Genomic DNA, 24,366 nt, shown 5'->3' with positions numbered 1-24,366 from the left:
TGTAGGACCTCTGCATTGCGGACCAAACTGACCAGTAACAATATAAATGTATCTCCCATCCGTTACCATCCCTAAATGAGAATGAGCCATCTCTTTAGGCATATCGAATCTTCCTCCCCACGAGTTAGCCGTGAAATTGTAGATATCAACATGTGAATGCACAAGATTAATGTTTCCATATCCAGCAAATACATATAAAAGATCCCTAATCTGAATTGCAGCTCCATCTAGCCGAGCTACAGGTGAAGCTGCCATCTTCTCCCATGTCAATTCAGGACCAGGCAAATCTTGAAACGTGTTAGATAGTTTCCTCTCTTTCACACTCTCCTTCTTCTTCTTACTATCCTTCTCCTAAAACCAGCAAAAACAGAGTAAATTCACAACTCAAAACCTCAATGCAAGTATTAAGTAAGAATCATATTCCTGAAGCTAGATATTGCTAATTTCAGATGTCGAGATCTTAGTTACATCAACAACAGATCACACAAACTCACCTGGCCGGGAACGATTACGGTAGTAAGGGAAGAGGGTAGGGATAACCCGGCGGAGATTGCGACGGAGGAGAATCTATGAGAAGTAGCCCAGAGGAAGTCGGCAATGAGTCCCGTAGCTAGAAGCGCGATGCACGAAACCAACACTACCTTCCCGTACTTGTGCTTCCTCACCATATCTCTCTGTCCTCTCTCTACTAAATTGACATAACCCTTTTTAGAGTTTCACAAATCTCGAATAAATTTGAAACCTTTTTGGTGTTTTCTCAGACGAGCTTGATGAAGGATCTTGATCTCCGAGATAGTGTTCCTTCCTACCACCGGCAGTGAACATTTATGACTAAACCAATATAAACCAAATTTATTGATAAATCGAACCAAACCAGAAATTAAAATGTCCACACCAAACCAAACTAAACCAATACACAAAACATCATACATAAGGTTTGTGGTCTGACTCTATAGAGTATAGAGTGATAAGTTCTCCATACAATAAACATAATATGCAAAAGAACAAACAAACAAAAATCATAGCAACGTTAATTATTTGTGACATTGAGATCCTCTTGAAGAGTGGTTTTCATTAGATGGTCTCTGAACCATACTCTTATTTGCTTTACTTCCACTTTCGTCATTCCCTCTAGATTTGATATTCGGAGCAATGGTGATGTCATCATCTTTTTCATCGTCTTTGTGATCCATAGAACTCCCATCATCCTCACGAGCACGCTTGCTTCCCTTGTTTCTTAAATGCGCACTTGTTCTCTTCATCAACTCCTCCTTAAACAACTGACTAAGTGGTAATTCCGTTGAAGCTGATGCACCACTACCACCAATCTTGTCTTTCTCTATCTCGAATCTCAGATTTTTCGCTAACTTGCGCGTCTTAAATCTTTTGACTTTCCTAAGAAAGCTCTCTCCCCACTTCTGAAGCACTTGACCCAAAGGCTGCACATCATCATCATCATCATCATCAATTCTATTACTTGCATTAAAAGTTTCAGTTGATTCTGAAGGACTCAGAAACTCCGAAATAAATTTCAACCACCAGTCTTGATATCTTTCAGTAACAGAAGTCGTAGCAAGACAAGAAGGCATGTACAGCTTTACACCATCAAGAGACTTATTGTAATCATCCCATGCCTCTTTCTCTGTGAAGCTTTTTTGATCAATAACTAATCCAGGAAGATCCTGAGTCATCCCGAACTGCATTGCCACTCGATTCGGATAGTAATCCTCCACAATACCAATCCCAACAAGATGAGAAACTCTCATACAGCGAGCAAACGAAACAAAGTCATCATCAAGATTGTCATCAACAGTCATCCACATAGCTTCTTCAGGGTAAAACCGAGGAGGGTTCCAATTCTTTAAAGGTTTAGTGTAAGGACGCCAATCGAAATCATCAAGATTCAATCTCACATTCTCAGATGTTTGTGGCGGGTAGTCCCACCGAGCTATTCTAGGTTCACCTTTTGGTATCCCTCTAGCTTTTGGTCTGGTATTCTTGAATCTCTCCCATGCCCATACTTGGACTAACTTAAACAGTGATTTCAGAGTAACATTTCTAGTGGACTTTTCACTAGCAAAAGGTTGAATTTGACCCAAATCACTGTATAGTCTTGCTAGAACAGCAGGAGCAAGAGCAATCCTTTCACCTCTAGCTAAACGAACAGCGATAGGGACAACTTGTTTCGAAATAGAACGGCGAGACATATCCGGGAAAACAAATTGCGAAAGCCACATTACAAGGAAAGCTTCATGCTCCATTTGATCACCTCTACCCAAGAAGCTCGAAATCCATAATCGTCGTCTCACTAACCCATCCTGGCCTCTATTCTCATACCTAGCTTTCTCCAGGTTCTCTACGGCATCTCCCATCTCTGAGCTTCCTCCTAAAGGGGCAAAAATAGGAGAACCCAAAACAGAAAACCCTAAAAGAACCAGTACATCTTCGAGGGTTATCGTTGCTTCACCCCAAGGGAAGACGAATGATTTGGTTTCAGGACACCATTTCTCAACCAGAGCTAGAATCAAAGACTGATTTTTAGGGATTTCGTATGCCGATGCCTTGATTGCCTCAAAAATCCCAGCTTTTCTCCAAGTGGGTTCGTGCAAAGCTTCCATTTTTTTAGCCCACGATTTGAAATCACGACCTGCAGACCAAACCATTGAAAGAAATCCTAGAAAATGACTCCTTTAGGTCTGATGAAGAAACACAGAGACGGTGACGAGGAAGCTCAGCTACAGCACCATCAATGGAGGAGGTTACATAAGGTTCTTTTTGATTTCCCTGACTTGAATCCATACAAGGAGAAGAAAGAAGACCAAAGCAAAGCCTTTTGTGTGTTTCTTTCGAGACCTTTTTAGAAGATAAATTGTGTTCTCTTTTTCATTTTTTCCTTTTTAACATTTGAAATATGTCACATCAAAATCTATGTTGCAGATACAGAGAGAGATGCTGGCGTGGGAATCGAACCGTTTTCTTTATATGGTAACTAAAAGTAATTAAAGTCGCCATTGAAGTACTAATCTAACCATGCTTAACCATTCGGTCCGGTTTATTTAATCTTTTTGGTTAGACACTTTTGTTCTAGTTGGACTCTATAATTCAGCTCTGGTTTAGTTCACTTTGTTCAGTGTTACACTTAAAATGTGCACCTTTACTTCAAAGTTCAAAGTTTCAACCTGTTTTGATCCAATTGAAACCAAGTAATGATTCAGTCATGGTAAGTAACAGATGCAGCCTACTTATGTGTTTATTAAAAGAAGGTAAAAAGAAATCACCAAAAGGGAACCTACTTATGTGTTTCAGTTACTGTGTTGATTAGCATTCATAAAATCCTGTTTGTATTGTAGATGACATATTATCCTAAAACTGTAGTGTTCTCTTTAATCTTCTCTTTGTGTTCCATTGTTATGTACGACCTCTTTGCTTCTTATATATACAATTCTCTCTTACTTCCTTCTTTTCTGCAAATCAAAGATGTAACAAACAAACAAAACCGAAATGGAATTAGACTACAAACAAAAATGGAGTAAACGGCTTTTAAAAGGAGTTTGAGGTTGTTCTCTTGGTCGAAATTGCTCACCTTTCACTTGTTGTGCTGCCTATACTAGGCTGCTTTCTCTGATGACACTTCCTTATCTTGCTCGGTATCAGACTTGGTTTGCGGTGTTTCGCTAGATTGTTTTGGGAAACACAACAAGCTATTCTCCACCCTCCACTCTTGCCTTGACAAAATGATAAATAAACTGTCAGTACGTAAGAACTAAAGTAACCTAGTTCAGTAACAAGAAGACTTAAAGCCTTGATTCTTATCAGTCATATTACCCTTTGTAGCTACTGTCACCACTTTCTTCTTCGTTGCTGGTTTCTACTTGCTCACCTCTATCACCATCGCCTGACCAAAGGAAAACAAGAGAGGAAAAGAATGAATAAAGACCAAAACACACAAAAGAGCTTGAACGTAGAGAGCACAACAACAACCAACCTTCCATGACTTGCTGGTGATGGTTAATAGAGAGATTCTTCATGTCAGGCAATTGTACATCAGCTTGCTCGGTTTCCTTTGGCAGCATCTCCTGTGTCTTGCTTGGTCCTGGTAACCAAAAAGAGAATGACGAGTTAGTGAGTTTTTATATGTCAGTAAGAAAGAAACAGCAACTCGGTTTTCTGAAGTCTCTTTAACAAACTGAAACTAACCATAGCGACAATTATCTAGTTCCCTTGAGTCCTCCAATCCAGAAGGACTTGAAGTAGGTGAACAGTTTCCTCCCTCCAACAGCTGATGTACTTGATTCTGCTGCTGCGCCCTGCCATTGTTTCACCAAAGTCTAATAAGAAAGCGAACCCAAGAGACGAAAAACTCGAGGAAAAGTAAAAAGAGGGATCAAGCAATACATTTCTTCTTTCCCCTTGTATGGTTTAACGGTCACCGATGAACCACGGATGAGATGAGGGTTTTTTCGAGCCAATATTGTTCTCACGGTTTGATCATTAGCAAAAGTGACACACCCAAACATGGGTAGCTGCCGATTTGGAATGTTAACCTCTTCCACTGCTCCAAAATTGCTACACATTAAAAAACCACGACTGTCAAAACAAACAAGAAAAACTAAACAGAGCCTTCCTCACATAGATAACCCGATTTTTATCACTACACAAGTCTTACCTGAAATATTTTAAGACGTCGTCAACAGTGAAGGAGCTACGATCAGGTGGAAATGTTAAGTAAATCTTTCTAGAGACTGATACATTTCTTTTCTGCCTTCCTGGACTCTGCCAGGAACCACCTTCTACTCCAAGTGTATTCGAAGTCAAAGAAGGAGACATAGGGTTACTGTTTCCTTCCCGCTTGCAATATTCTTCAACGCGCACAACTGAGTCACCGATCAAATGAGGCTTTCCTTCATCCAATATGGTCCTCACGGTTTTAGCATTAGTGAAAGTGACAAACCCAAACGTTCCTTGCTGCTGATTATATGGAAGATCCACACCTTCCACTTCTCCAAATTCGCTACACATTCAATAAATTAAAAAACCATGGCTGTCAATCGTCAAAACAATCAATAAACACTTGCTCGCATCGTTCACCCGACTTTTATCACAACACATGTTACTACCTGAAATAAGTTGAGACGTCTTTATTAGTGAAGGAGCTCCCACGTGGAAATGCCAAGAAAAGCTTTTTAGAGACTAAATCTTCTCTTTCATGGCTTCCGGGACTATAACAGGAACCACTTTCCACTCCAGATTGTCCTGATCCTTTTCTAAAAGAGCAATCACCACAAGCAAAACCAAGCCCCAGAGCTCAAAACTTCTTTCTTGATACAGAACAGAATCAACAGAAGAAACCAACACCATGCAAAGTTATTTAAGAAAACAGGCCTCGAGCTACACTGCTACTACACTTGTTTCGTAAAGTCTCTGCCTTTCTTCACTATTAAGCAAACATAATATATCAAGAGAAAGCAAATAAAGATATCAATCTTACCTGTTCGACATTGGAGAGCCAAAACCCCCCATGAACTGACCACCAATCACTCTTTGTTGCGACCCAAAACCACCTTCTACTCCAAATTTTCCTGATCCTTGTCTAAAAGAAGAACCACCATAAGCAAAACCAAGCCCCAGATCTCAAACTTCTTTCTTGATACAGAAACAACAGAATAAACCAACACCAAAGTTATAAAAACTGGCCTCAAGATACAATGCTACTACACTTGTTTCGTAAAGTCTCTGCCTTTCTTTACTACTAACCAAACATATATCAAGAGAAAGCAAACATAAATCCCAATCTTACCTGTTCGACACCGGAGCAGCAATCATTCTTTGTTGCTCACTCGGTAACGCAAAACCACCAGCTAAACCGCCTTGTTGAATCTGATAACCGGGTTCCCCTGATTGAAGATAGCCAAAATCCGCCACGGACTTAGCAGCGATCATTCTTTGTTGCTCACTCGGCAACCTAAAACCACCTTCTCCTCCAAACTGTCCTGATCCTTGTCTAAAAGAAGAATCACCATAAGCAAAACCAAGCCCCAGATCTCAAAACTTCTTCTTGATACAGAAACAACAGAAGAAACCAAAACCAAAGTTAAAAAAAAAAAACTACATTAATGCTACTACTCTTGTTTTGTAAAGTCTCAATCCTTCGTTACTAGTAAACCAAACATATATCAATAGAACGCTAAAAAAAATCCCAATCTGACCTGTTCGACATCTGAGAGCCAAAATCCCCGACGGACTGAGCAGGAATCATTCTTTGTTGAGTCGGCGACCCAAAACCATCAACTAAACCGCCTGGTGGAAACTGATACGCATCAGTTGCCAAGAAACCCAACTGTTGTCGTTGTTGCGACGAACCGTCATGAAAGGGACTAGAATAGAAGTTAGGGTTATCTCTGATTAAGGAAGCATGCAAAGCTGCGTTGTTCGAGAAATCCAAGAACTCATTTCTTGTGGAAGACGGAGGCAATGGGTTGTCATGGAAATAGAAGGGTCTCGCATCACGGTTTAACGAGGAACCTCTCGGAAGAAGACCCAATTCGTATTTAGCTTCTCGACAAAACTCTTCGATGAGAGCGTTAGGGCCAAAAGCCATACGAATCAATCTAAATTCTGCAATCTTCTGCGACATGAAATAGTCAATGATTTTGGAAGCGTTCTCTGGTTCCAAAGATGTGATCCTTTCAGTGATCATCGACATCGTAGCTGGATCCGTGGTATCCATGGTGGCCTGAGAAGATAATTCAAGACGAGGAAAGAAATTGCCTTTTTTCTTGAACTCTGAGAATGAATGAATGATTTGAGTTTTTTTGGTTTCGCGTCTAAGATGTTCGTTACAACTTTCTTATATATGTAATCTAACCATGCTTAACCGATCCAATCAAAAGTAAACCAACGAGAAATAACGTTTACGTTTGAAATGATTTGGTCCGGTTTATTCCATAACTTGGTTCATTTGGACTTTTATGAGCACATGCATTTCATAAAATCATGGTAAATGGTTTAAGTAACAGATGCAGCTTTTTAAACTTGGATTCGATATTAGGAGGAGGTAAAAAGAAATTACCAAAAAGAAACCTTCTTGTGAGTTTCAGTTACTGTGTTGATCATATGTTGTAGACGTTAGTAGTAAAAATCCTATTTGTAGATGACAATATAATCCTAAAAACTGATCTCTTTAACCTTCTCTTCTGTATTCTATCCATGTTAACCACCTCTTAGCTTTTTTTTATATTATAGACACTTTTATCTTCTACTTCCTTCTTTTATCAGTCCTACACCATTCTGTAATTAACAAACAAACAAAAAAACGATATGAAGAGTTAGACAGAAGTAACGGTTTAGAAGGTGTTTTAGGTTGCTTCATGGCGGAAACTGCTTACCTTTCTCACTCATAAACTTGTTTCTTTCTGCCTATAGTGAACCTGAAAAAAGCTTGGATCAATGTTGTTGATGACTATTGAGATTAAATGTCTGAATTAGGGGGATCTTGAACATACCCATTGCTATGCTGATTGATCTCATGAGGCTTTCTGCTCGGTATCAGACTCAGTATTGCGAATTTCGCCAGACTTTTTTGGGGAACCAAACAAGCTATCAGGAAGAGTATTCTCCAGACTCGTCTCTTGCCTTTAGAAATGACAGATAAACTATATGTAAGAGAACTTAAGTAGAGTATTTAGGTACAAGGAGACTTTAAAGCCTTGATTCTTATCACTCATTTACCCTTTGTAGAAATCATTACTGTAACCACGTTCTTCGTTGCTGTCTGCTACTTGCTGAAGATGTTGCTCGCTTCTATCGCTATTGCCTGATCAAAGGATAAAAAGAGAGGAATAGAATGAATAAAGACCGAGAAAAAGAAGCTTCAACTTATAGAGTACAACAACAACAACAACAACCTTCCATCATTTCTTCGTTGTTGTTTTCTGAGTTGAAGAGAAGACTATGATTAAATCGAGGTGGGATATGAGCAGGAGAAAAAGAAGGACTACGCTGGTGATGGTGAATAGATTCATGCTCCATGTCAGGCAATTGCAGATTCAAGAACCTTCTTCTTTGGAGTTCTACTTCTATAGCTTGTTGTAAATCAGCTTGCTCGGTTTTTCTTCGCAGCATCTCCTGTGTCTTGTTTGAAAACATCCTTGGTCCTGTAACGAAAAGAGAATGACGATTTAGTGAGTTACTATGTCAGTAAGCAGGAAACAACAACACGGTTTTCTGAAGTCTCTTGAACAAATTGAAACTAACCTAAGCGACATTCATACAGATCCCTAGTGTCGATTCCTGAAGGACTTGAAGAAGGTGAGTAGTTCCCTCTCTCCAACAGCTGCTGTAGTTGCTGCTGCTGCCTCCTGCTATTGTTTCACCAAACTCTAATAAGAAAGCAAACACAAGAGACAGAAGAACACTAGAGGAAGAGTAATAAGAGGGACCACGCATTACTTTTGAAGGATTTTTCCTTTCTCCTTGTATGGTTTAACAAGAACACGTGAGTCACAGATGAAATGAGGATTTCCTCGAGCCAATATGGTTCTCACGGTTTCAGCCTTAGCGAAAGTGACAAACCCGTACATCCGTTGCTGCTGATATGGAATCCTCACATCTTCCACAGGTCCAAAATCGCTACAGATTCAAAAAACCATGAGTATCAAAACAAACAAGAACCATGAACCCCTAATCCAACTGTACATTAAACATATAGAGCCTTCCTCACATCCATAACCCGATTTGATCACAACACACATATAGATATGATTTACCTGAAATAAGCTGAGACGTCTTCATCAGTGAAGGAGCTTTCAGATGGAAATGTCAAGTAAATCTGTTTAGAGACTGCATCCTCTCTTTCATACCGGCTTGGACTATAAGAGTAACCACCTTCTTCTCCAAATTGTTCTGATCCTTGTCTGCAAGAAACAAACAATCACCATTAGCAAAACCAATCCCCAGGAGCTCAGTATATCTTGATACAAAACCAAGACAACAAAGCAACACTTGTTTTGTAAAGTCTCAAGTTTTTACACTTGTTATGTTACACTGCTAACCAAACATATACAGAGAAGGCAAACAAAAACACCTATGCGACATTTGAGAGCCACGAGCTAAAATGCTGCTACACTTGTTCTGTAAAGTGACTTTACTAAAGTCTAAGTCTTTACTAACCAAACGTATACAGAGAAAGCAAACTTACCTATGCGACAATGGAGAGCCACAAGCCGCAGCCATGAACTGAGCAGCAACCATTCTCTTTTGTTGAGCTAACTTCATCCTCATCATCTTCTCAAGGACGTAATCCATCTCACTCGGCGAACCAAAACCACCAGAGGAACCAAAATCATCAACTAAACCGCCTTGTGGAAACCGATGATAACCAGGTCCTCCTCCGAAACCTGGTTCCTCTGACTCAAAACAAGCATCGTTAGCCGAGAAACTCCTCTTGTGAAAATTGGCAAATGGATCCTCAACAAACGGAAACTGGTTACTCAGTTGGTGCTGCTCATCGCCGGAAGAAGAAGCGAAAAATGATGAACCGTCACGAAAAGGTCTAGAATTGAAGTTACTAGGCCTATCACCGAGTGTACTCGAAGTTAACGAACAAGGCAAAGGGTTACTAGGGTTTCTCAAAAAACCATTCCTTGGAGAAGACTGAGACAATGACTGGTGGCCATGGATGTTGATAGGTCTCGACATAGGGTTTAACGAGAAACCGTTGGATGAGAGACCCAAATCGGATTTAGCTTTTCGACACAAGGTTTGAATGAGAGTGTCAGGACCAAAAGCAATACGAATCAAATCTCTCTGTTCCATGTCTTGCAGTAAGAAATAGCCAATGATTTTGGAAGCGTTCTCTGGTTCTAAAGTTCTGATCTTTGTAAAGATTATCGAAGTTGGGTCGCCGGGATCCATGGCCGGTAAAGTTTTGTTTTTTTTTTTCTTTTTTGTGTTTCCCCAGAAGAAGAAGATGGTGAAGAAGACGAAGAGAGAAGAAAACAAAAGGCAAAAGTTTTTGCCTCTGAGAATGGGGTGTGCGTGTGGGGGTAATTGTGTCTTTTTTCCTTCCTCTTTTTTTGGGTTTGCGTTAAATCATAAATGTATGTTTCTTTTAGAAATTTGTTACATCATTTTGTTTTTGTAAAAAGCGATTTAGCAAATATTTAAACGAAAAAAAAAATAAGGGAACCGAACCTTTTTTAATAATTAAAAGAGGGAAAAAATAGAGCCTAGCCTTCTTATTGTTTTTTATTTTATTTTTTATTGTTCTTTTCATTTTGAAGGTTTTAGATTTGATTTATAAGTTTAGGGTTTTGGAAGTTCGTAAAGAGCGGAATTAGAGTGGAAACAAACCTGATTTTGTGGGGTAAATTAACAGATTTTAATCACGGGTAGCCTACTAGTTTAGTAGGTATCAACACTATTATTCCCTTTTTCTTGGATAAAGCAGCTTTTTCATTTTTTTTTTTGTTTATTAGATTGATTTGGTTTGAAGATCTCCATCCAATAAAAAGATATTAGGATGATTTCATCGATGGCAATCTAACAATAGCCATATATGATTATGAACTAAGTTTTGTCAAAAATATGTTGGAACAAACCACGGGAAACATCTTTTTCAGACCAGACGACACTAATTCGAAAATAGGGATATGTTGCAGTTTGAGTTGGTTGTTTCTTTTAAGGTGGAATAAGTCATTGAGTCAGAGTCTAAGGAGTTCAATAGTAGAGTGGATTTGAATCAGTTCGTGTAGTGGAGTTCGTGTCCTATTTTCTCGCTTTGTTTCGGTTGTTGTTTAATTTGTTTTGTTTCCTATAAAGTTATTTAAAGTCATCGTTGTTAAATTAATGAAGTATCCTTTCAGTTCTTAAGTCTCTGTTTTCACATTTGGTATCAGAGCTATCTAAAAAGAGAAATTGTGTGTGTGAGAGAGAGAAAGAAATCGAGATGTCAAATTCAGAAAAGTTTGTGCAGCCGGCAATTCCGAAGTTTGACGGTCATTACGACTACTAGTCTATGACGATGGAGAATTTCCTTCGAAGCAGAGAGGTGTGGAAACTGGTGGATGAGGGGATCCCAGTAGCAGCGGTGGGAGGAACACCGGCCAGTGAAGCTCAAAGGAAGTTGGTGGAGGAGGCCATATTGAAGGATCTTAAGGTCAAGAATTTTCTCTTTCAAGCAATTGATAGAGAAATCCTGGAGACAATTCTTGACAAGAGTACTTCAAAAGCGATTTGGGAATCAATGAAGAAAAAGTATCAAGGTTCCACAAAGGTAAAAAGAGCACAACTTCAAGCACTAAGAAAAGAGTTTGAACTGCTTGCTATGAAGGAAGGGGAGAAAGTAGATACATTTTTGGGCAGAACCTTGACCGTGGTGAACAAAATGAAGACGAATGGTGAACTCATGGAGCAGAGCACAATTGTTGGGAAGGTGCTCAGATCACTGACTCCAAAATTCAATTATGTTGTCTGCTCAATTGAAGAGTCAAATGATCTGAGTGTCATGAGCGTTGATGAGCTTCATGGGAGCTTGTTGGTTCATGAACAGAGGATGCATGGAGCACAAGAGGAGGAACAAGTGTTGAAAGTTTCTCATGATGAGAGATTTGGCAAAGGAAGAGGTCGAGGTGCGTTTCGAAGAGGCCGTGGCAGAGGTAGAGGAAGAGCTGGGCAAAACAAAGCATTGATCGAATGCTTCAAGTGCCACAATTTAGGACACTTTCAGTATGAGTGTCCACGGTGGGAGAATAAAGCTAATTATGCTGAGTTGGAGGATGATGATGAACTGTTGTTGATGGCATATGTGGAGCAAAATAAGTCACAGAGAGAAGATGTGTGGTTTCTGGATTCTGGATGCAGTAATCACATGACTGGAGACAAAGGGTGGTTCTCAGAGTTAGAGGAAGGTTTCAATCAAACTGTGAAACTTGGCAACGATACAAGGATGGTTGTGGTAGCAAAAGGGAGTGTGGGAGTGCAAGTCAATGGCACAACTCAGTTGATATCTGATGTTTACTATATTCCTGAGTTGAGAAACAATTTAATAAGCATAGGACAACTTCAAGAAAAAGGTCTAGCCGTCTTAATTCAGGATAGGACTTGCAAAGTGTATCATCCTAGTAGAGGAGTGATCATGCAAACTAACATGAGTGGAAATAGAATGTTCTATCATCCAAGGCTACAAAGAATCAGATGTGTCTTCAGGTGGAAGATGTTGCTGAGAAAGAAACACATTTGTAGCACTGTAGGTTTGGGCACTTAAATTATGATGGGTTAAGGATGTTGTCTAAGAAGGACATGGTTGTGGGTCTGCCTTCACTCAAGTCTACTAAGGAGATATGCACTGTCTGCTTGACGGGAAAACAACACAAAGATTCAATGCCGAAAAGGAGCTTGTGGAGTGCTTCAAAACAACTCCAATTGGTGCATTCAGACATATGTGGCCCCATCACACCAGATTCAAACAGCGACAAGAGGTATATCCTGAGTTTTATTGATGATTTCTCTCGTAAAACATGGGTATATTTCTTACATGAAAAGTCAGAAGCATTCAGTTCCTTCAAGTACTTTAAAGCCAGAGTGGAGAAAGAGATTGGAAAATCTCTAATCTGTCAAAGGATGGATCGAGGTCGCGAGTTTAACTCAAGTAAGTTTGTTGAATTCTGTAAAGCACAAGGGATCAACATGCAATTGACAGCAGCATACACTCCGCAGCAGAACGGAGTCGCAAAGAGGAAAAATAGAACCATCATGAATGCGGTTCGATCTATGCTGAGTGAACGACAAGTTCCAAAAGCTTTCTGGTCTGAAGCAACTCGATGGAGTGTGCACATTCAGAATCGAAGTCCTACTGCAGCAGTTGAAAAATAACTCCAGAAGAGGCGTGGAGTGGAAAGAAACCAGTGGTTGAGTACTTTCGGATCTTTGGTTGCATCGCTCATGTTCACATACCAGACCAGAAGAGAAACAAATTGGATGATAAGAGTAAGATATGCGTCTTTCTCGGAGTGAGTGAAGAGTCTAAAGCATGGCGATTGTATGATCCAGTTTCAAAAAAAATTGTGGTGAGCAAGGATGTGGTGTTTGAAGAAGAAAAAGGTTGGGACTGGAACCGATCAGATGAAGAACTAAAAGATGGTACATTGGAGTGTGGTGATGAGGTTGATGATCAAGATGAAGAAGAGATAATAGCTTTGAGTCCGCATAACTCACCTACAGCTCCTAGTCAGCAGCAGTCTACTCTTGGTGCCACTAGTTCAGTTCAACTGGTCAGTACGCGTGTGAGAAGAGCACCAGGATGGCTGGCGGACTATGAGACAGGAGAACAGACGCTGGATGGGGATCTGAATGCGTTAATGATGATGATGATGGTAGATCAACATGATCCGATCTGGTTTGAAGAAGTTGTGAAACAGAAAATCTGGAAAGATGCAATGGAAAGTGATATTGCATCTATTGAGAAGAATCACACTTGGGAGCTTACAACACTACCAGAAGGATTTAAGCCTATTGGGGTCAAGTGGGTCTACAAAACAAAGTTCGACGAAGATGGAGAAGTTGACAAATACAAAGCAAGGCTGGTAGCAAAAGGATATGCTCAATGCTATGGTGTGGACTATACTGAGGTGTTTGCTCCAGTTGCAAGACTTGACACTATCCGTACAATTCTCGCCATAGCTGCTCAATCAGGTTGGGAGGTTTATCAACTTGATGTAAAAAGTGCCTTTCTACATGGGGAATTAAAGGAGGACGTCTATGTTGTGCAACCTGAAGGATTTGTCAAAAAGAGAGAAGAAGAAAAAGTTTACAAATTGAAAAAGGCTCTATACGGACATAAGCAAGCACCAAGGGCTTGGTACAGTAGAATTGAGGCTTATTTCCAGCGAGAAGACTCTGAGAGATGCCCCTATGAGCACACTCTATTCACAAAAGCAAAGGGAGGTAACTTCTTAATTGTCAGTCTCTATGTTGATGATTTGATATTTACTAGGAATGATAAAAGCATGTGTGATGAGTTTAAGAAATCGATGATGTTGGAGTTTGAGATGTCTAATTTGGGCAAGATGAAGCATTTCCTTGGGATAGAAGTGAAGCAAGATCAAGACGGAATCTTCATTTGCCAACGAAGGTATGCAAGAGAAGTATTGGCACGGTTTGGTATGGAAGAGAGTAATTTCTGTGAAGAATCCTATTGTTCCAGGAACGAAGCTGCAAAAGGATGAAAATGGTGAAAGAGTTGATGAAACTTTGTTCAAGCAGTTGGTAGGAAGCCTCATGTATCTAACCGTGACAAGACCGGATTTGATGTATGGGGTTTGCTTGATAAGCAGGTTCATGGCTAATACCAGATTGTCGCATAGGCTTGCAGCAAAGAGGATCTTAAGATATTTGAAGGGTACAACTGAGCTGGGAATTTTTTATAAGAGAGGAGAAAGTGGTTTGCAATTCACGGGTTACACTGATAGTGATTATGCTGGTGATTTAGACGATCGGAGAAGCACATCTGGATTTGTGTTTATGATGGCATCTGGAGCTGTTTCATGGACATCTAAGAAGCAATCAGTGGTTGCTCTTTCTACCACTGAAGCAGAGTACATAGCAACTGCTGCTTGTGCGTGTCAGTGTGTGTGGCTTCGAAGGGTGTTGGAGCAAATTGGGTTTGAAGAGAAGACTGAAACAGTGATCATGTGTGATAATAGCTCTACCATTCAGTTGTCTAAGCATCCGGTCTTTCATGGAAAGAGTAAACATATTGAATTAAGGTTTCATTATCTCAGAGATTTGGTGAGTGGTGGAGTTGTTAAGTTGTCTCACTGTCCTACAGAGAACCAGATTGCCGATATTTTTACAAAGCCATTGAAGTTGGAGCAGTTTGAGAAGCTTCGTGCAATGCTTGGTATGATTAATGTTGTCTGAAGTAAGCTGAATTCAAGGGAATTAGCTTAAGGGAGGATATGTTTCAGTTTGAGTTGGTTGTTTCTCTTAAGGTGGAACAAGTCATCGAGTCCGAGTCTTAAGGAGTTCAGTAGTGGAGTCAAGGATTTGAATCAGTTTGTGTAGTGGAGTTCGTGTCCTATTTTCTCGCTTTGTTTCAGTTGTTGTTTAATTTGCTTTGCTTCCTTATTTAAAGCCATCGTTGTTAAATTAATGAAGTATCCTTTCAGTTTTTAAGTCTCTGTTTTCACAGATCGTACAAGATAAACCAATCGTTTCATTATGACCGAAATCAAGTTATAGTCGGTCTTTTAGGTGGTCATATATCTAACCAAATTTGATTCACTTACCCGATAATCTGGGGATGTAAAGGTACATGAATCATTTGGTTTTGGCTAAATCCATTCATTTTTTTTTTGAATATTTCGAATAGGGAATTTTGAATTCATTCGAGTATTTTAGAATTTTGGTTTGAATTCGGTTCCATTCCACTAAGATAGATTAGAACATGAAACAATATGTGATCTTACTTATAGGCCTCATGTTGATAAAATTAACCTTAACCATCGTAAGTGATAATCAAAGTCTCTCATTATCTTAATCTACAAAAGAGATAAACTCTAAAATCAAAATAAAGTAAACGCAAGACATGCTAATAACTATAAGTAATAACAAACCTTCAATCCTCTTGGCTCTTGAAATTTTTCAACTTGCTTAGTTATAAATATGGTGCAGTAAAAATTAGAAGGATAAAAATTTGGGTGCAACAAATACATAAATTAATACTAGTCTTTTTTTACATAAAATAATACTAATGTTTTAAGTTTATTTTCTTGTATTTTAGTTTGTTAATCACCAATGTTGTATTTTTTCATAAAATTTTATACTAGTTTATTTTTTTTTAGATAACAAAAAACAACAATGGTTTTACCAAAATTAAGATTTTTCTTTCTTAATTTGAGTTGACGAAAATTGAGTAGACGAAAATGGTGCGAAGTCTACTATTTTGAGTTGAGTAGTAGCCCTGAGATGGAGCCGGATATCCGGCAAAATTGAGTGTATCCGGCTCCGATCCGTATCCGGTCGGATTTGTAGTTTTGATATCCGTATCCGGATCCGTCTATTCGAATATCCGGTTTTCGGAGATCCGTTTAAAACCAGAATATCCGGCGGATATCCGGATCCGAGAGAAAAAAAATTTCTTTGTCTCTTTCATTTTTCACAGCAAAAGCACCGTCAGACAGTTCTTCATGACTTATGTTTTCGTCATTTGCATCGCCAAAATTTGTCATGGGAAGATGAAGAAGTGGTTGTTAATGGCGAAAAGGAGAAGAAGAAGAAAAAAAGATACAGATCGGCGAGGTGAGGGTGAAGGCATGAAGCCCTAATATCTAAAAAACATTAATATATCAATTGGACTCTTATTTTGTTTCTTCAAATTATAGTTTTTAGTATGTGGGTTTTACTAACAGGCCCAACATAATATACATAAGTATAGAAGTCCAACATTTATATATTTATATATCTATATATACGGATCCGGATATCAAGTTATAAAATTTTATACTATCCAGATCCGGATCCGCCTGAATACATAATTTTTCTATCCGAATCCAGATCTATCCACCCGGATATCCAGTTTTTCAGAACGGATAGAAGTGAATCCCGGATTAGATATCGGATCTCGGATAATAGATTTCAGGACTATTGAGTAGGGCTCTCATCGACAACACTCATCCATAAGATTTTTTGTCAGCCAGCTGTTCTTTTTCACGTCACACCAAAACTCGTGCGTGACATTAAATTTATTTCCCACAGTAACTGAGTGTACGGGCTTCAGTTACTCATTTCTAGATCCTAGCCGTCAAACTGTCTTTAGATATTATATTTAACAGTTGAGATTGCTTTTAGGACACGTGTCTTGTTAGATAGATGCCGTGAATTGACCGGAGTTAGTCAACAGAACCAGACAAATTAATGATTTCTCTTCTCTCCCTCTTAATGACATAAGTGTTTAATGGCTTAACGACGAACTATGGATTTTTTTTTTCTAATGCGTTAAAGCTCAATGGTACTGTATTTACTATTTTGCATAAAAATATACTATTAAGATGATATTTAATGATCTTTTATTTTTACCTTTAAATTCTATTATATAGTAGTTTTGTTCCAATGGATCTCTAATTTCACCTCTATAATAGAGATTGCTATTTTTTTCTATATTTTTAGATCATCTCCAATGGTTTTCATTATTTTTTTCTCTATAATAGAAATCTTTATAATAAAGGTGAATTTTACTCCAACCCACTTCTATTCTCACCTCTAAAATATAGTTACTCTATTTATAGAAAAACCATTTGTAAAACCATCTCCAATGGTTTTCCCTATTTTTTTTCTCTATAATAAAGATCTTTATAATAGAGGTGAGTTTTACTCCAACCCACCTCTATAATAGAGATCCTCTATTCATAGAGGAACCCTTTATAAGAAAAAATAGAGTACCTTCTATAAGAGCATCTCCAATGGTCCTCTATTTTAACATGTAAACTCTATTATAGAGTAGTTTTGCTCTAATGAATCTCTATTTTCACCTCTATAATAGAGATTGCTATTTTTTTCCCATATTTTTAGAGGAACTCTATTTTTTCCTCTATAAATAGAGGTGAACTATTTTATTTGCAAAGTATTCCTCTTAATCTTTAACTTCTTTTATTTATGACCAAAATAAATATTTTTAAGAACTAGTAATACAAATTTAATAAAATAAGTATTTTTAAAAAATAATAATATAAATTTAAGTATAAATATTTAGTCTAAAATATTGAGACTACCATTTGGAAAAGATAATTTCTATAAATTATAATATTTATTTTTCATTCAATCCATAATAATTATTTTAATACAAAAAACTAATAAGTTAATAATCCGGTAAATTACTTTGGGATCCACCAATATCACTAAAATATTGTGAAAGTGTTACAAATTTAATTTAAATAAAAATAATAATTTTATGAAAGTGTTACAAATTTAAAGTAAAATGGGTTAGTTTGCAATTTTTATAAATAAAAAATGTTAATTGTAAAATAAAAAAAGAATCTATTTGGAATATTCTTTTTAGAGGAAAAAATAGAGAAAACCATTGGAGCAAAACTCTCCTCTATTATAGAGGAAAAAATAGGGGAAACCATTGGAGATAGTCTAAATAGAGGAAAAAATAGCAATCTCTATTTTAGAGGTGAAAATAGAGGACCATTGCATTAAAATTCACCCCTATTATAGAGGATCTCTATTATAAAGAAAAAAATAGAGGACTATTAGAGATGCTCTAAGAAAAAATAGAGTTCCTCTATAAATAGAGGAAAAAATAGCAATATCTATTTTAGAGGTGAAAATAGAGGACCATTGGAGTAAAATTTACCCTTATTTTAGAAGATCTCTATTATTGAGAAAAAAAATAGAGGACCATTGGAGATGGTCTTAGAGGAACTCTATTTTTTCCCTATAAATAGAGGTGAACTATTTTATTTACAAAGTAGTCCTCTTAATCTTGAACTTCTTTTATTTATGACCAAAATAAATAAAATAGATATTTTTAAGAACTAATAATACAAATTTAATAAAATAAGTATTTTAAAAAACTAATAATATAAATTTAAGTAAAAATATTTAGTCTAAAATATTGAGACTACCATTTGAAAAAGATAATTTATATAAATTATCAAATTTATTTTTCATTCAATCCATAGTAATTATTTTAATACAGCAAAAACTAATAACTTAATAATCCGGTAAATTACTTTGGGATCGACAATATCGCTAAAATATTGTCCAAACGAACCAAATGATGTAGATGGAGGAGGAGCTTGTTGGTTTTGTTGTTGATTATTCCGCTTTTGTATAATTCGTGCTTGTTCAGTCTCAAAATATCCACGAACATTTGGATGTAAAGTATCCAAGTCACAAAATAATATTTTTTTCTTCTTTTAGCTCTTTCAAAGCATAATTTTTACTTTGAATCTCCAACTGTTGTTGTCTTTGTTTAAATATAATAATAAATATTTAATTTAAATAAAAATAATAACTTTATGAAAGTGTTACAAATTTAAATTAAAATGGGTTAGTTTGCAATTTTTATAAATAAAAGGTGTTAATTGTAAAATAAAAAAGAATATATTTGAAATATTCTTTTTTAGAGGAAAAAATAGAGAAAACCATTGGAGCAAAACTCTACTGTATTATAGAGATCATCTATTATAGAAGAAAAAATAGAAAAAATAATTGAAAATGGTCTTAGTACTTAGTAGTAGTCTCAAATTCTGTTCGAACAAATGTTGATATGAATTTCTTATTTCGGGGAGGGTGGAATAAGAAAGCAATATGTAAACGGATATCCCAATGATGATCACCATCAAAGACATGGACCAGTATCTACTGTAAAGTGTTATATATACCACCATATGATTTGTAGTATCTTAATTATTAAGTATTTAAGTGATACAATAATTTGACATCATCGACACAAGAAAAAATAATTTGACATCATGAATGCTTTAAAAGGTATGCCATAATTCAATCTCTAATGATTCGTAATTCGTACAGCAGTGATATGTTCTCATTTTTATTGTAACTAATTGTAAAAGCGGTATCAAAAGTGATAGGAGTGTAACATAAATTACTTTCCATTTTCTTTTAAAATTAATATTTTGTATCGTTATCTCTTATAGCTTTTACGGCTCAAAGATTCACAATATTGCTTTGTGTTCATGCAAAATTTATATGATGTTAGTTATAATTTCATATTGAAGTGTTAGTTAATCTATGTTTTTTTTTGTTAAAGGTATTCAATATTATAAATAAATGCCCAATAGGCTATTTCCGGATTTATGCCCATTTACATAAATCTCCATAAGGCTTATACCACAAACATCAAATCGAGTAAAACCAAAAAATCAAAATTGACTTGGGTTTATCTAAAGCAAACCGGAATCAAACCGGTCGCACTCTAACCCTAATCTCAAACTGAAGAACTCAGTTTGAGCCGCCGCCCATGGAATTGCGGATGCTCATCGGAACAGGTCCTCCGGTGAGCCTGGACGACGCGAGTCAAACGGAGATGGTGATCCAAGATCCGTTGCCATCCTGCCACCGTAGAGCAGCTTTGAGGAAGAAGAAGAGATCCGATCTTTGATTGTCGATGAGATTCAGGCTCATATGTGAGAGAGCAAAAGCGGTAGGGAGTAGATCTGAAACTTTTGACGGTGGTTTAGCTCCTCCGAGCAATAGACGACCTCCCCCATCGAACGACAGCCGTGAGAGCCTCCAGAATCTCCGGTCATCAGATCTAACCGCCTTACTCTCTCGATCCTTGCCGTGAATCTCCCTCTTCTTCTCCCCGTCGCATCACCGCCGATAGAGCTCTTACCGTCGGTGTGTCGAGGAAGCTTCTCCCTTCCACTGCTCCCTTGATTTTGATCTATAAGCTTCACTTTGTTGATGTTGCAGTTTACGGATGAAGCACCATGAGCCTTGGGGCTCTCTTCGTCGCCGGAATCGATGGAGAACCCCCATCGACGGAGCACGCGGTTGTGATCAGAAGAAGAAAGAGGTTGGGAGAGAAAATCGCCGCGAGTGTCGTCCACTCGCGAGCGATTCTCTCTTTTTGACAATAATTACGATTTTTAGTTAATCTATGTTCTATCTAATGAAATGTGTTGTATTTATGGTTTAATTGAAGGTAAATATTTTTAGTTTTATTATTGTAAAAAATGCATTAACAAATAAATCTAAATTATTTAAGAGAGAATAAACCTTACTTTAATTTGTAATAGATGATTATGAAAGACTGGTCACCTCTTTTTAACAATAAAAACCACGCCAACGAGTTTTAGATCCTTTCGAACTTCTGATGATATGTTTGAGTTTGACTAAGATAAATAAGATAAAGAAATAACCATCAAAAATCCTAATCTAAAACTTCTTTTTTTGAACAGAAGTTTTATGATAAAACTGTGTGAGTTTCAGAGTAGAGAAAAGCCTGTTTTTAAAAATTAGAAATAAAAGGCTTAGCTTAAGCGTGTAAAAAGCCGAATAAAAAGTATACAAGGTGAAAGCCCAGTAAAGGCCCAATCTACATTCCTATAAACCACAGGCAGAGAAAATATCTAAGGTAGAGGAAAAGCTCCGTCCCCAAAAACAAAGGAAGCAAAATCAAGTCGGCGGAACGGGAAGAGATCGATCGGGAAAGTTACGGCGGCTGAAGTGATGGCGAACATAGAATCAGAAGCAATCGATTTCGAGCCTGAGGAGGATGACCTTATGGATGAAGAAGTTACAGCAGTTGACGCCGCCGATGTTTCTCCACGCGCGGGACACCCGAGGCTTAAGTCGGCTATCGCCGGAGCTAACGGAGAATCAGCGGCGCAGAAGAAGACTAAAGGCCGTGGGTTTCGCGACGAGAGAGATTCCGATCGTCAGCGCCGTCTTTCCTCACGCGATTTCGAGTCACTCGGTTCTGACGGCGGTCATGGTCCACAGCGATGTAATGTCTCTCAATCCCTTCTTCTCGCGCTGCTTCTAATTAGGTGTTTATAGTGTTGGGGTTACTGATTCTTCGCGTCGTTGATTGATTTGTGTTAATAATTTGTTTCTAGGGTTTCTCAAATTACCCCTGTGGCTTTGGATTCAATTTGACCTAGATGTGTGTTTTCATTAGATTTGTCTAGAACTTTCGATCTACAGACTAAAGAATTATACTGTAGAGAATTTAAGTAAACGGAACTGTAGTCTGTGAGAGCTGAGCATAGTCACTTTGATGGGTGATAAAGGTTTGGAACTGTTTTGAATGACTTGTTGTTTGTGTTTATGTGTAGCCATTGAAGGATGGATTATTTTGGTTGCTGGAGTTCATGAGGAAGCACAGGACGATGATTTATTCAATGCTTTTGGTGACTTTGGGGAGATAAAGAATCTACATCTCAATCTCGATCGTCGTACTGGTTTTGTCAAGGTATGGGGTTTTTTTTCTATGTTCTTAATAGCTGTTTTGTTGGCTATAGTGAAGCTAAGTTTTTTGCTATGTTATTTTGATTCACGATGGACGTTAGAGATGTAATATTCTGTAAAGTGTGTCCAAGATGACTCTCCTATTCAACATACTGTTATGTGTTAATCAGTGTAATGCTAAGTATTAGGAATGGAGAGCCAAAAATGATATGCAAAACTTTGCTATTTTATAATGCTGTTATGATAGATACAACAGATGTAGTCTGTCAGCTGCAATGCTGTGTTATCCCAGTTGATGCTCTCCTCTTAGACATATTTTATGTTTTAATCCATATATTGTTAACTATCAGAAATGAAGAGCCGAGTATGATAAGCTGTGTTTTAGAGGGAGTTTACGGATCAATTTTTTTTTTTTTTATCAGTTTGCGTGAGTTCTTATGCAAGTTGTATTTAACTTGTACACTTTCCCTTGTCGTTTTGATCAGGGCTATGCTTTGATAGAATATGAGAAGAAAGAAGATGCACAGAAGGCGATATCAGCAATGAATGGTGCTGAGCTTCTAACGCAGAATGTCACTGTTGACTGGGCATTCAGCAGTGGTCCCAGTTCTGGTGGATCTCACTGGAGAAAAAACCAGAGGTTGGTAACCTTATTACTCTTCTGTTTCCCCTCTCATTAACCAAGTACCACGACTTGTCTGCTCTTGCGGTTTGTTGAAGTGTAGTGTAGCCTTGAATATGTAGACACAAAGATTATATATCTCAAACCTTTTAACCATAGACAAAGTACTATATTGTCCTAAGCACTTATTTTCTCCCAATGAATCAATCACATGCGACTTTTCAAGTAGTTTCACCTTTAGACATATTAATCATTTATTGATCATTGGGTTTTTTTTCTGGGTATTTGCAGGTCTGGGAGGTCCCAGCGTTCACGAAGCCCGAGAAGACGTTACTGATTGTATTATGATTTGGTATGGAGAGTTGTTTCCACATCTCTCGGTATTTGGGATCCTCTCTCTATCTGTAAGGTACGGTTACAAGGCGTGAGTGTTGGACAAATTTTTTTTTGCAGTTATGTAGGGTTTGGCTGCTTTTGCGTTGTTTAATCTTATGCCTTTGTATGGGATTTGTTGCGTTTAAACACCATGAGATCTGTTTTAATGCTTTGTGTTGGTAAAAAAAAAAAAATACATTGGATGAGGAAGATGTTTTAATTTTCAGTCTATTGATTCATATTTAGGTTGAAGAACTTGCATGTACATGTGAAAATGATCGACTAAATGAATCTTCTCTACTAAAATTTCCGTATTTGCTGGTCTGAACATGGAATTTAGTTGACATCTTCTTAACTAAAACTATTCCACATTTCTGGCTTGGCATTTACGGAATTTTCTCTATCAATGGCATTGACATCGTGTTTTGTCTATAGCCGTAACTACCTTATATATATGTTCAGTTAACAGAAATCATCAAAGGTTGATGAGTGGCGATAAGCGAGCTGTTGTACTTTCTTCCTACTCACATGATGCATGATTTCTGTTGTACGTTGCAATCATCTATACTTCGTGCATAGAGCAAGTCCCACATTAATATTTATGTGAATGTATGGACATATTTTAATGGCTAAAACCATAAATTACTGCTGAAATTACTAAGAAAAGAAAAATGTACATGTGGAGCCGTTGGAACTGTTACGTTTTTCTATGTTGTAAAAATTTGATTGTACCATAGGCTAAGGGCTTGATAAGAACATACCTTAGATTCTGTTGATTTTAAAATCTGCGTTTCTCTCTCTTTTTTGGTAATCTGTTTGTGTCCCCCTTTTTCGTACCAAAACAATGTGAAACGTAGCTACTTTATTTAGTGTCAGTTTTATATTTTTCATCTGAACAAACCAAGAAATCAATAAACAAGTAGTATTTAGATATAATTAGTAAGTCAGAGATCTATAACTTCGGTTTGTGTTAAACACACTAGTAGCCAATGCTTAGAAATGTAGTTAGACAAAGCTACACCAAGCTAAAAAGACATATAACCCATAAAATCATGAAGATAATAAATGGATAGACCAAAAAGAAATAATGAACCATAATACAAAATAACTGTATCGGTGGCAACTACCAAGCATTCAATTCCTTTCCCTTTTCATTTAACACCTGTGAAGACTCGTTGTGAGCTTCTCTACCTCTTTATATCAATATCATCATTTATCTGTTCTCTTGATTTAACATTTCAACGAAATACTATGATGCTTTTCTAATTTTAGTTTTACCTATAGCAATCCTTCACTAATAGCAATATATCACTTTTCTAGCTAGCTTCTAAAAGAGTACAAAAACTAAAGGGTTATACATTTTCAGGTGTGAGCAAATGATAATTTTAGCAAACTATCATTATCAATCCATTGAATCATACGGGTTGATTCCA

At 37.4% G+C, this 24,366-nt stretch overlaps 3 protein-coding genes and 1 pseudogene across 6 annotated transcripts in view; 1 reads left to right on the top strand and 3 right to left on the bottom strand.

The window, feature by feature from the left end:
* LOC104778064 (kelch repeat-containing protein At3g27220) overlaps nt 1–806 on the bottom strand; it is a 9,314-nt gene extending 8,508 nt beyond the window's left edge. For both annotated transcript variants that reach the window (XM_010502430.1, XM_010502429.1), the window contains exons 1-2: nt 495–806; nt 9–351 (exon numbers count right to left, since the gene is read on the bottom strand). In XM_010502430.1, coding sequence (XP_010500732.1) covers nt 9–351; nt 495–668 — 517 coding nt within the window. In that variant the 5' untranslated portion in view covers nt 669–806. The remainder of the gene's footprint in view (nt 1–8; nt 352–494) is intronic.
* LOC104778062 lies at nt 889–2,879 on the bottom strand (annotated as a pseudogene).
* On the bottom strand, nt 7,045–10,007 carry LOC104778061 (zinc finger CCCH domain-containing protein 55-like). Of its 3 annotated transcripts, none has more exons than XM_010502425.2 (9): nt 9,197–10,007; nt 8,766–8,912; nt 8,449–8,628; nt 8,254–8,360; nt 7,905–8,153; nt 7,729–7,813; nt 7,503–7,632; nt 7,386–7,416; nt 7,045–7,287 (listed from the first exon to the last, which is right to left on the bottom strand). In XM_010502425.2, the coding sequence occupies exons 1-7, from the start codon at nt 9,910–9,912 to the stop codon at nt 7,524–7,526; spliced, it is 1,593 nt and encodes a 530-aa protein (XP_010500727.1). In that variant the 5' UTR covers nt 9,913–10,007; the 3' UTR covers nt 7,045–7,287; nt 7,386–7,416; nt 7,503–7,523. The 3 variants fall into 3 exon arrangements, with proteins under 3 accessions (XP_010500727.1, XP_010500728.1, XP_010500726.1); XM_010502426.2 differs by having other exon boundaries at nt 7,386–7,427; nt 8,254–8,357; XM_010502424.2 differs by having other exon boundaries at nt 7,386–7,427; nt 9,197–10,006.
* On the top strand, nt 21,087–23,159 carry LOC104778060 (RNA-binding protein 8A-B-like). Its single transcript, XM_010502423.2, has 4 exons — nt 21,087–21,472; nt 21,804–21,940; nt 22,422–22,576; nt 22,850–23,159. Exons 1-4 carry the CDS (start codon nt 21,196–21,198, stop codon nt 22,893–22,895), a joined length of 615 nt encoding a protein of 204 aa, XP_010500725.1. The 5' UTR covers nt 21,087–21,195; the 3' UTR covers nt 22,896–23,159.

The sequence above is a fragment of the Camelina sativa genome, chromosome 3 (genome assembly GCF_000633955.1).
Source record: "Camelina sativa cultivar DH55 chromosome 3, Cs, whole genome shotgun sequence".
NCBI classification, from domain to species: Eukaryota; Viridiplantae; Streptophyta; class Magnoliopsida; order Brassicales; family Brassicaceae; genus Camelina; species Camelina sativa.
This window is presented reverse-complemented; position numbering and strand designations above follow the sequence as displayed.

Excerpts from the sequence above, each read along its gene's own strand:
- LOC104778061 (XM_010502425.2), bottom strand. The coding sequence starts at position 9,912 with ATGGATCCCGGCGACCCAACTTCGATAATCTTTACAAAGATCAGAACT. Across the intron at positions 8,913-9,196 it reads GGCTCTCCATTGTCGCATAG|ACAAGGATCAGAACAATTTG; the intron begins GTAAGTTTGCTT and ends TGTTTCTTGCAG. Across the intron at positions 8,629-8,765 it reads GACGTCTCAGCTTATTTCAG|CGATTTTGGACCTGTGGAAG; the intron begins GTAAATCATATC and ends TTGAATCTGTAG.
- LOC104778060 (XM_010502423.2), top strand. The coding sequence starts at position 21,196 with ATGGCGAACATAGAATCAGAAGCAATCGATTTCGAGCCTGAGGAGGAT. Across the intron at positions 21,473-21,803 it reads CGGTCATGGTCCACAGCGAT|CCATTGAAGGATGGATTATT; the intron begins GTAATGTCTCTC and ends GTTTATGTGTAG. Across the intron at positions 22,577-22,849 it reads CACTGGAGAAAAAACCAGAG|GTCTGGGAGGTCCCAGCGTT; the intron begins GTTGGTAACCTT and ends GGGTATTTGCAG.